This window comes from Danio aesculapii, chromosome 14, assembly GCF_903798145.1.
Source record: "Danio aesculapii chromosome 14, fDanAes4.1, whole genome shotgun sequence".
NCBI classification, from domain to species: Eukaryota; Metazoa; Chordata; class Actinopteri; order Cypriniformes; family Danionidae; genus Danio; species Danio aesculapii.
In genome coordinates, this window is record NC_079448.1 from 9,004,673 (window position 1) to 9,016,949 (window position 12,277).

General features: G+C 34.9%; 1 protein-coding gene across 1 annotated transcript; it reads right to left on the minus strand.

Moving 5' to 3' along the window:
- Positions 1-1,316: 1,316 nt before the first annotated feature.
- On the minus strand, positions 1,317-11,122 carry dnd1 (DND microRNA-mediated repression inhibitor 1). The gene is made up of 4 exons (XM_056472546.1): positions 11,081-11,122; positions 10,808-10,913; positions 4,245-4,706; positions 1,317-1,942 (listed from the first exon to the last, which is right to left on the minus strand). Exons 1-4 carry the CDS (start codon positions 11,120-11,122, stop codon positions 1,317-1,319), a joined length of 1,236 nt encoding a protein of 411 aa, XP_056328521.1.
- Between the last annotated feature and the right edge of the window lie 1,155 nt (positions 11,123-12,277).

The window sequence follows — 12,277 nt, forward strand, 5'->3', positions numbered from 1 at the left end:
AGAAGCTTATTGACCTTGAAACAATAGGAATCAGCTGTAGTATAAAACATTTTTTTTTTTAATTAATAAAAATAAATTAATAATAAATGTTAAAAAATATATATAATTTAAATAATAAAATGAATAAAATAAATAAAAATAAATAAAATAAAATTAAATTAAAATAAAATTATTATTAAAAATAAAATGTAAAAAAATGAATTGAAATAAATATAATTTAAAAGAAAAAATAATTTAAATTCATAAAATAAAATTAATTAAACTACTTTTTTTGGGAATAACATCGTAAACATCAAAAAGATATTTTCTTCAAAAATTGAGGTTTAGAAAGCATTTTTTACTGCCCATTTACTCTACCCATATCCAAAAATGATACTTATTGAATGGTCAGTTTAATGCTTCTCAATCTAATGTCACTTAATATTTCAATTTAGTAATACTCGAAAGGTTTTAATTAATTACTTTCAGGTGATTATTAGATTCCATTGTTTTAAGTGTAGTTGTGGAGCCCTGTAACCCACGCATTACAGTAAGAGAAGAATTTGATGTAAAAAAAAATGGTGGGTTCCACACAATTTTTTCATGCTGTCCCAACACTATTCGATTCAGTTAACTTAATTGTTTTTACAAATTTAAGCTGATCAAACAAAACACTTAAGTATTTAAAAAAAAAAAACATTTCAAGAATTGTGTTTGAGCTCATTTAAAATTAGTTTGAATATTTAGATAAAATAATAGTGTATTAACAGTTTAAGATCCATTCATATCTTTAACTATTTTCAACAGGTGTTTATTAACAGTGCATCAGCAATAGTACTAGACTGTTGTGAACAATAACCTACGCAACTAAAATTTCTCAAACAACTTATTTACTGTACAAAAGTCATTTATAGTCAGTACAACCCATCAAACAAGGAAACAAGGAGCACACCATGCAAAAAGGTAACAATCGTGACAAACGCAAACCAAAGTGAAGAGTCGAAATACGGTGAAAAACATTCAAAATAAAAGCGTGAAAACATGCAGTCATCCTAATATGATGAGGCGGACTAAAACAACTCAATTATTAATATTACATAGTTAAAATATCATAAAACAACGAGAACATAAAACTTCAAACCACCTAATTCAAGAGCTTGAAAAAAATAAAAGTAATACTGCCTTGGTCACACCTTTTTTTTTCTTCATCAACAGTAAACTAAATGCTTATTTTTCATTCATTTTCCACATATTTATCATCTATAACCGGAACAGTACATAATACTGAACGTAAAACTGATCACAATTATATTCGATCCAGCCAAAATCAGCCATTTTTAGAAAGGTCGTAAATTTGAGACTCTGCACAAGGTTTGGATCACCTGCTCAGCGGCGGCTCGGTAGACTTCACCCTTCATGGCTCGAGCACTGGTGCCTGGCAGGATCTGGACGAAGCCATACAGGGGCAGCGGCAGCCCGGGGATCAGCACTTTGAAGGCGAAGTAGAGGAATCCGTCAGGAGCCGCGTGATGAAAGTGGACTTCATATTGCGGAGAGCCGAGTCTGTTGACCTCGCACATCCACTGCAGATGAGACACGGCGTCGAGGCTTGTGGGGGATAGAGGAACCATCCCGTCTCTCTGCCTTATGGGCAGCTGAGGTACCATCTCATCTCTCTGCCTTATGGAGGATTGAGGAATCAGCTCATTTCTTGACATTATGGTAGGTTGAGAAACCATCTCATCTCTCGAACCAGTGGTGGTCGGACCCCCAACGGCCCGGAAGAGGGGCAGTAGAGACTGGTGCGCTGGGACATCATAATGCAGGAGTGATGGTTTAGAAAGCGGCTTCAGGACAAGTGGGGTTATGCAGCTGTCTTCTTGTGGAGTGTCCTCGACGCGCTTGGACTTGGAGAAGGAAGTCCATCTGACAGTGATGGAAATGCCGTACCGGTTCCGAAAAGCTAGAAAGATGTAAGAAATAAACAGTTACAAAAGAAACACTGCACTTTTTTTTTTTTTGGAAATAGGCTTAATTTTCGACTCCCGTAGAGTTAATCTGTAGAGTTTTAATATTTTTGAATCCATAAAGCTGATCTCTGGGTCTGGCAAGAGCACTTTTAGCTTAGCATAAATAATTGAATCGGATTAGACCGTTAGCATTTAAAAATAAATAGGGCAGTTTTCCTATTTAAACCTTGCCTTTTCTGTAGATCGTGTACAATGACTAATAGAAATCTAAACGGTCTCATGTTCTATGAGTTTTACTGTTTTTGAATTATTCGGCTGATCTCTGGGTCTGGCAGGAGCACTTTTAGCTTAGCATAAATCATTGAATCAAGAGTAGAACAGGGCTATTCAATTAGTTTGTCATGGGGGTCAGTTCATGAAAAGCATCCCAAATGAGGAGCCGGAGAGATATGACTTGCAATATAGGTGATGACACAACAGCTTATAAGAGCCCATATGCTGTATTTTTGCTACTTAAGACACCCACCTTGGCGTTTTCTACGTTAAAACATTAATATGTTGTATTTTGAAACTACATAACATCAGCATTGTACAACGCGTGTTGAATTTTGAAGCACAACAAAATCAGTACATTGCTCAAGTAGGCTTCCTCTAGATTCATATGTTATGTTTTAAACTGCGTAACAATTAGGGATGCAACGATTATAGATTTTGGTTGTATGATTATAGTCTGAAGAATAATCATAACTTCACAGTTATCACGATTATTGTGCATTTATTAAATTCAAAACACTGCTAGTTTAGAAAAATCACAAGAATACTGCTTCTATTTTAAAGTGCTTATTGCTGCTCGGTAACCAAATACAGCACAAAATATTAATAAAAAAACAAACAAACAATAGTCCATTTCTCTCTTTGGACTTCAAAATAAATAAAGTTTTTGATTTAAATATGATTAATAATTTTACAATGAAAGTAAATCACAGAACAATGAATAAATAAATAAAAAGAATAAATAAAAATAGTATTTATCTAATGTAAATTTAAGCTATATAAATTATAAGGTAAGTATTCTTCCCGAGTTTGTCACAAATTACTTATCACCTGGATTTAGGAGCTTGGCCAGACACGCCCTGGCTGAACCAATTGCGTGGATCGAGCACGCCTTTGTGAATATTAGGAGGACTATATTTCTGCTTTTTTGGAGTCAACCACTTTGGACAAGGCTTGAATAACATTTTGTAAAAACACGATTTAAGACTTTTTAATACCATTTAAGCACCTTAATTCTCTCATAATTGATTTATCAACTTTAAATACTTTTAACAGAAATGTAAAATATGAAGTATATCATTGACTTATCTAATAATTTTTTTTTATCCCACCGAACGACTTTCGAATGCTTAAACTCCAGAGTGACTGCAGCTTAACCTTGCTTGCTGTATACAAACAAACAAAAATCACAAATGCTTTTTTTGTAAGGCTAGTAAGCTTAGGATTTTTGAGGTTATAATGCACAAGTTCGTAGAGGACCTGTGGATTCAGAACTTTCATTGCTTCGATTCTATTATTGCTGCAATTTGTTGTCTATACTTTTAAAACGATTCGATATTAGAAAACATTCTTTCTTTAAAGTACCTGAAAAACACCTCATGCGAATGTATTTTGTGATATATAGGGATATTTGCTTATATATGGAGGCATTTCCATTAGGCATATTTTGAATTTAAAGGTCCCATAAAGTGTTTTGAAACGTGCAATTTTTATTAATGTTTGATGTAATCTCAACTGAAACATGAAGAGAGGGTGGGAGTGTAGTGTAGCTCCTCCCCTTAAAAAAAAACACAGCCAATAGAGTTTTGCTCTATCACCGCTCTGCCAGTAAGAGGGGTTGAGCTCAAGTGCATCAAATAAAAAGCATCTTGAAGGGTAACGGGGCATGTCAGATACTAGAGAGCATTTGATTGGTTATGATTTGATGAGAAACTGTAGTGTGTAACTGTAGACGAGAATAAATATTGTTGATCTATTTAGGCGGAAGTGACAAACTACAAGCTTTACATGTTTATATCAGTTTTATATCTCATAAATGTAAATTTTGTCACTGTTTTGGAGCACACTAGCTTATAGATATCCTAGAAACGAACAATACTGATACTAACATCTAAAAAAAAACTTAATTTTAAATTTTATGGACCTTTGATCAATTCGAATGTTAATTGAAACAGGTTCATTTCTAATCCTCCATATTGTGTATTCAACATTCCTTGGAAAAAAATACATATCCCAGCATACCTTCCACAAGCACTTTCTTAGCCATGGATGCAGCGTAATGGGACGTGTAGTTGACTAGAGCCACAACCTCTTTCCCCTTGGGCCCCGGTGGCTTGAGCAGGACGTCCTCTACACCGTCAGAGAGCATCTGGAGCACCATCAGCAGCTTCGATTCATTCATGCTGACAGGCAGATCCCCCAAACGCAGCTGGCGCTTCTCTGTGCTCCTGCGCACCGTCAGGCAGCCCCCCTCCAGTAGCCGGTACTGATGCAGCGTGGTGACTGCTGCAGAGGCTGTAAGGGGGTCACCGTACTTAGCATAGGCGAAGCCCCGGGTCTGCCCGCTGAAGTTCATCATAAGGCGAAACTCGTAAATGGTGCCAACGCTCTGGAAGAGAGGGATCAGGCGGTCCTCGTACACGTCGTTTGGGATCTGACTGATGAAAACCTCACAGCCCGAACCAGGAGCAGGACCCTGCCAACCTGGAGAAGGAATAAAAGACAGATGAAATGAGGAATTGTTTATCTTTGAGGCAGAACCAACTATAGGCCTAGATTTAAAGTGTTGGTTTACTCGAAAATTACTATCCTCATGTTGTTCCAACCCAGAGACCTTCGTTCATCTTCGAAACTCAAATTAAGATATATTAGATGAAATCCAGGAGCTCTCTAACCCTCAGTAGACAGCACGGTTCCAGACTCAATGTCAAGAAAGAGGTTCAGTTGGAATATTATGAAGTTATGAGAAAAATTGTTTGCACAAAGCAATATTGACTTTATTCAGCATCCAAAGTATATGTCAGCAGCATTAACGAGTGCAACACACATAAGGAGCACAACGCTGATGAATGTGCGCCCTATACTGATACTAAAGAGAAGAACTGTTGAATAAAGAGTTATTTTTGTTTCATGTGAACTACTGAAGGCATATGGTCTGTTTTGAGGTAGTTTTCATTATATTCTGTCATGGAGGACGAGCAAACTCTCAGATTTATTCTAATATATCTGTTCTTAAGACGGATGAAGACCAAAAGGGATTTGGAATGATATGATGGTGAGTAATGTATAACAATTTTCATCTGCATGTGAACTAACCATTTAAAAGTAACAATTTATAGAACACAGTTAAACCAAATATAATTCAGACACCTTCAACATTCTCTCACATTATCAGTTCATTTGCTACAGTTTAGAAAATGGTATTTCAATATGACAAGACTAACTGATGTTGAAATTTTCAATGAAGTTATCATATACAGTTTTGCAGTTATATTTTCAGAGCGTTTAGTTACAGCATGGTTACAACTACAAGGCATTAATAAATATATTCGTGTTTGTATAGGATTCATTCTGGAGTTTCCTTGAAAATGCTTGAATTTTAATCTAGAGTTTAAAGTTTGAAAAGTGCTTAGATTCCAGATAAAGTCTTGAAACTGTTTGAAAATGTAAATTTGGTAAGATACATTTATGATAGCAACAAATAGGGAACAATAATTACCCATTTAAATAAATCTTTTTGTTTTTTATAAAACTCACGCACATGAGCCTATAGCATGATCTGATGATTTTTTTTTTATCTGTGCTCTTTGAAATTTAAATAATATACATTTATGATGAAGGACATTTTAGATGCGTGTAAATTACATATTAGAAAGTGAAAGAGCAAATTGATATTGGATTTGGGGCAAACATGCCATCAAACTTTTCTTTGACTAGAAATTTTGATGTGGCAAATTACTAATTTACATACTTCAACTGTAAAGTGCTGGAAAAGTTTAGAAATGCATTTAGAATGTGCTTGAAAAGGGCTTAAACTTGACTTTGGAAAATGTGCAAGAACCTTTTAAATATTAGATAAATAATACATCATTAAAATGATGCTGAATAGTGCTAGATTAAAGAAACCCTACTGATATTCAGTTAAACAAAAAATTATTCAAACGCTGTCAACATCTCACATTATCACGGTTTATTCACTATAGTTTACTCAGTTAAACAATCATAAATTCATGTTGATAAATGTTCAATAACTCTAAAATCCATTACAAACCTTTCCTATCAATCAGACAACTGTTAGTATGACAGTATTTACACAACTAGCAATATTTTTGTTGATCACTCTTCCTCAATGACAACCTTTAATATCTGCTGTCAAACAGATTCTTACACACATGGTTATCTGTAACTTCAAAAGCTTCATCCAAGATAAAACATCTTAAATGTATCATAATAAAAAGATGACGATCATAGACGATGGAAAGGGATTATCAAATTGCCAAGGTCAGACTGAAATAATTAGGTAGTTCTATAAAATGCATTAATGTGATGACACATTTCACAGTCCATCAAGCTCCAGGCACATCAAGGCAAAAGTTAAAGGCAAATGCTCTTCCTCTTGACATGATCCTACAGAAGTATAACAGCTTATGAAAACATCACACGATAAATACTATTACTTATGAAAACATCATAAAATAAACACCAACCAGTAACCAGATCAAAGAAAACAAAAAAAAAACTAGCTGAGCGGAGGCTCTGTCGGCTAGTTCATGATTTTTTCATTAAAAAAAAAATAATAATAAAATAAAATAAAATAATAATAATAATAATAATAATAATAATAATAATAAATAAAACCCCCAAAAAAGGATTTTTGTTTTACTTCAGAGGACATAAAAAAATTACAACATTAAAGTAATAAATGCACTCTTCTCTAAGCAAACAACCGTTTTTGTAAAAGAGTGAAGCGTGTCAAACTTTACATTCTTTTAAATTAAATGATTTACAATTAGGCATGGGAAAATAACCAGTTTCAAGGTTTACCACTAGAGGTTTAACAAATCATGGTTGATCCATGATTTGTACGGATTACAACCCACGGTTTCGGAACACACAACTCACGGATTAATAATTTTTTTTTGCTTGTAGATTGCTCCTAAATTTAACGATTGCAGAGAGATCGCCTCTCATGTCATCCAAATCAAATATATGGAAGCATTTAGACTTTCCTGTAAAATTTAATAATGATGGAAGAAGTTGTGGTAGGTTATTCAGGATGTGGTGGGTTTCTTAGGTTATTGAAAGTGTTTTCTGTCACAACGTGTTAAGCCTGCATTAAGGCATTCAGTGTAAGCTGCACAACTAATCACTAAAAGACCTCAACATCCACGCAACATAAATTATAAATGATAGTGCTTTGCATATGTTTATTAATTCTTTGAGTTGCTGCATTCAAATCGGTGTTTGAAAAATGCCAAAATCAAGAAAGAGATTCAATCTTTAGTCTTTTGAGTTAGTTATGAAGTTATAAACAGTCAAATAACAGAAGTACTGGGATAACAGTTTATAGTTTAGATAAAAACCACTGATGTTTATGATAAAGATTAAAATCATCATCATCATCATCATCATCATATGCATTTAACTTGATGCTCAAAGTTGTAGGCAGCAATTACATTGCTTAACCTATAGGTGGCAACAACCAGCCATCAAAAATTTGCCATTGAAAAATTGTTTTACGAGTGAACAACTGAATTTATTGAAAATGTACGGAGACCCTGAAGGGACGTGATGGTATAAGAAAAAAATGGGGTGGAAATAAAAAAAAAATGGGTGGGAGAGAAAAAAAAAACAAAAAAACGAGTGATAGGTAAACATATTTTTGAAAGTTTTTGCTTTTCCCCGCAAAGATGTTTTGCATCATCTCGCAAATATGTCTTGCGAAAAACTGTTGTTCGACAAACACTTCACTTCATACACCCTCCTGTTTTTGCCAGGATTGTCCCATACTTCACCATCATACCCTATTATTAGGTATTTTCCCATATTTCTCTCAAATTTTTAATCTTAAAAGCATGTTGAAATTAATATAAAAATGTCGACATTCACTTTCTTTCCATTAAAGCTGCGCGTCGATCAGCGGCCCTCATGCAACCTCTGAATCAATGCATGTACAAGCGCTGACTGACGGACGCGCTCCATATGATAACCTGATCCCAGATCAGCTTCTGTACACGCAATTTAAAGCGACACCTGTTATCAAACAACTGAAGAGCGGCAAATGAATCTCTCCTTTTTTTTTGTTTGATAACAGAGGTGTCACTTTATGAACGCACTGATATATAACAAGAACATACTTTAACTGTTTGTGCTCATTTAAGAGGAAATTAATTGTTTAAAATAAAACACGCAGGACATCTGGGCATGTTTACATATTATTAAGTGTATTTGTCTGTTTAAACACACACCCGAATCAAAAATTGTCCTGCACCTTAGCTCCTCTTTAAATGGAGTGTACAGCTGATCTGGGAGCCAGTCAGCGCTTATACATGCATTCCCTGATTCAGAGGTTGCATATGAGGGGCGCTGATTGACGCGCAGCTTTAATGGAAAGAAAGGGAATGCTGACATGTTTATATTAATTTCAACATGCTTTCAAGATTAAAAATATGAGAAATATATGGGAAAATACCTAATAATAGGATATAATGGTAAAATATGGGACAATCCCGGCAAAAACGGGGAGGGTTTTCATGTATGAAGTGAAGTTTGTCGAACAACAGTTTTGCAAGCGAACGCAAAAACTTTCAAAAATACGTTTACCCATCACTCTGTTTTTTTTCTTTCCACCCATTTTTTTTCTCCACCATCACGCCCCTTCCGGGTCTCCGTAAAAATGAGACTTAAAAACAGTTTGTGCAAATTATAAATGTTAGTTTTATACATTTAGCGTTATCAGCAATAGTATTCGTAACAGCGAATTTTTCACAGTACTGAATATTTTACAATTCATTTTTATTGAGCTGATTATTTCTTCATTTTATTTTTACAAAAGATTTTAAGTTCTAAGTTCTGTTTGTTAAAAGCAAAAGTTTCTTGCAGTACTGTTTTTGTAATAAATGGAAAGCAAATTACATTTGTCTCTTACCTTTTTTGGCTGATCTGAAAAATGGTCCGATCCGTGACTAAAAAAACCATAATGTGATCCTAATCGTGAGATTTGTGATCCATTACGCCACGATTTACCATAGTCTGGAAAAGTCAGTTTTAAAACCACAAACCAATTTCTGTTAAGATGTATGCAAGTTGTTTTTTATGCATTTTTACCACTATTTTATGTAGTTTTTTAGGGCAACAGTATCTCCAGCAGAAAAGGATCCTCCACATCAAAAGCTACTGGTCAACCCACAATTCAGAAAACATCTCAAACAAATCACATATACACCAACATCCAAGCATGCTACCGACTTGAACACTGCCGTGGCTTACTTTATATCCAAAGAAAAGAAAGATATCCAAAGACGCCTTTTCAAGTGTTTTAAAATCAATGATTTGTTTTAATTATTTAGCCTGACATGTTTACTGTTCCAACATATTTTAAATGTTTCTGAAAATATACTGTGTTCAATGAAGAAAAAGGTGTTGTTTTTTTAGCCAGACATTTAAAAAGAACATATTATAGAACAACAATCACATTCTTCATTCATTTTCTTTTCAGCTTAGTTCATTTATCAGGGGTCGCCACAGCGGAATAAACCGCCAACTTATCCAGCATGTTTTACACAGCGGATGCCCTTCCAGCTGCAACCCATCACTGGGAAAAACACTCATACATTCTCATTCACACACATACACTATGGACAATTTAGCCATGCAAACTCCACACAGAAATGCCAACTGACCCAGCCGAAGCTCAAACCAGTGACCTTCTTGCTGTGAGGCAACAGCGCTACCCTGCAGCAATCACAATAACATTATACTTTTATTCAGGTTATCATACGTCAGAATCTTATACTGGTGTTCAGTCGATTTGTCCTACCTTGCCAGATTGTCCTACCTTCCATTCAAAAAGTAGGTAGCACATTTTGATGACGCAATATGCTACCCCCATCAGATTTGAACAATTTTTTGATGTGGATGAGGCTGTAATATCACCTTAATTAAACCCAAACACAGAACCATTCAAATAAAGTGTTTTTAGCATAATCTGATGGGTAACATAAAATGTCAGGACAGAGGCCCGTGTCTATTTACAAATAACAACTATATACAACATATATAACAATTTACTTGCCTTTAAGAAGTGTGAAAAAAGTAAACCACCTAGTCCATGAGAAATTATGTAAAATTTATATTAAAAGCAACAATATTTTAAACAACACTTGAAACACACAACTGTTTGTGTTTTATGCACATCTAATGTGTCTGCCAACCGAACTCTCTCATCTATGAACCAATTACCTTCATATACCAATTATCTAAAATCACCTGTAACTGAGCAGCTGTGAGCAGAACTGGAGCCTAATTGACGTCCAGGTGTCCACGTTTTAATGCAAAGCACAAAAGAGGCATGGCTCAAACTTTTAGAAGATCCCTAAAGTGCGTTTTTACGACACGACAAGCTATTTTAAACCCAAACGACAGATATTCTGTTTCAAATCAGTACCACGAAGCAAAATGAGAGGCTTAAATAACGCCATGTGCTCGTCTTTTTCAGCGAGAAAGTCAAATGGTTGTGTAGTGAGGCATAAAAGAGCGTTATAATTGCTCAAATGCTGCTCTCAGGTCGATGGAAGGGCACTTACCTGGAGGAGGACCACCATATTTCCTCTGCCCGTTGACCTGGGTTAAAGTGATGGAGTTCCTCTGCATCCATTCCTGCAGAGACTTGAGTTTCTGCGGGTTCAGAATCTGCCATCAAATTAGAGAGGTGATGTTATTTTTTTGCCGTGGTGTATTGAGGAATTGACGGCCTTTCAAATGTCAAACCGACACACACTAGTAAACATTCGACCGATGAGTTAAAATGTTTGCAAAATAGGCGTCTTGTTTATAAACGTGTGAATAAACTCGCTTACCTGCTGTAGCTCCTGCTGCTGGGCCTCCATGTCTCCGACCATCTGTGATGATGATGACGGACACACCTGTAAATTGGTGGAAAAGTCAAGAAAAGGTCATTAAAAGAAACCTCATGACTCCTAGAGATGCTATTGGACTGTTTGAGCAAAGTGGGCGGATTCTGTGAAACGCGCTTCAAATTTCATTCTCTGAGGTGTTCTTTCAAACAAGGTGTTTCAGACGGAAGTTTGTGGTTTAATTGGTGTTTGGAGTCTTTATTTTCTTCAAGACGAGTGTTAATTAAGTTTTTATTTAAAAAGAATTTAGTTCTAAACTACAAAGTCCTCTCTTCGCCAGCAGGTGGCGGCCGTGCTTATGATTTTTCTGTGAGTGAACGCCATTCTGGCTACTCTGTTACTTTTTAATGGCCTAAATTAAATTAGGTTTGTTTGCTGATCAGTTATATAGAGTGAAATAGTGTTTACTGCCAATGTAAAAAAAAGAAATATTGTGAAAAATAAGTGCTGTAACATGTTAAAAATGTGTTGCTTGTTTAACTTTGTTTTTGATTCTGTTAATATGCAAACATCAAGTGGAAAAACACAACACATTTGTTTTGAATATAAAAGACTGCTGCCTTTTAAAATATTTAACGTAAATTATCCTGTTAAGTAATTAATTCTTTTTAAATTTGTGGTATTTGCACAATTCTCATAGTGCAGTAGGGGAGAGTGGGGACGGCTGCAACATGGAAACATATTTCTCCATTCAGGAATGAGGTAGAGCAGTGGTTCTCAAGCTTTTTTTATACCAAGTACCACCTCAGAAAAAAAATTGTCTCCAACGATGACCGTTTTCAGGGTATACTGGGGTTTGGAAAAGTCAAGGTTTTAAAACTGCCAAATTTTTCTGTAATACTGTTCCTAAGGTTTGTGTAAGATGATTATTTTTATTTATTTATTTTATTTAATTCTCATTATTTTTAAGACAACTGTATTTCCAGCAGAAAAGATATCCAAAGATGCTGTTTTAAATTGTAAAGAAATTTGTATTTTTGAAACTAATTAAGACAGCAGAAGTCAATGATTCATTTGAATTAAGCGTGAATTGTTTACTGCTTCTAAATATTTTAAATCTTTCAAAAAATAAAATATATTGTTTTCAAAGGGGAAAAAAGTTTTAGTTTTTTACCCAGACATTTAAAAAGAATATATTTT

Excerpts from the sequence above, each read along its gene's own strand:
- dnd1 (XM_056472546.1), bottom strand. The coding sequence starts at position 11,122 with ATGGTCGGAGACATGGAGGCCCAGCAGCAGGAGCTACAGCAG. Across the intron at positions 10,914-11,080 it reads AGCAGCAGGAGCTACAGCAG|ATTCTGAACCCGCAGAAACT; the intron begins GTAAGCGAGTTT and ends ATTTGATGGCAG. Across the intron at positions 1,943-4,244 it reads TAAGAAAGTGCTTGTGGAAG|CTTTTCGGAACCGGTACGGC; the intron begins GTATGCTGGGAT and ends ACATCTTTCTAG.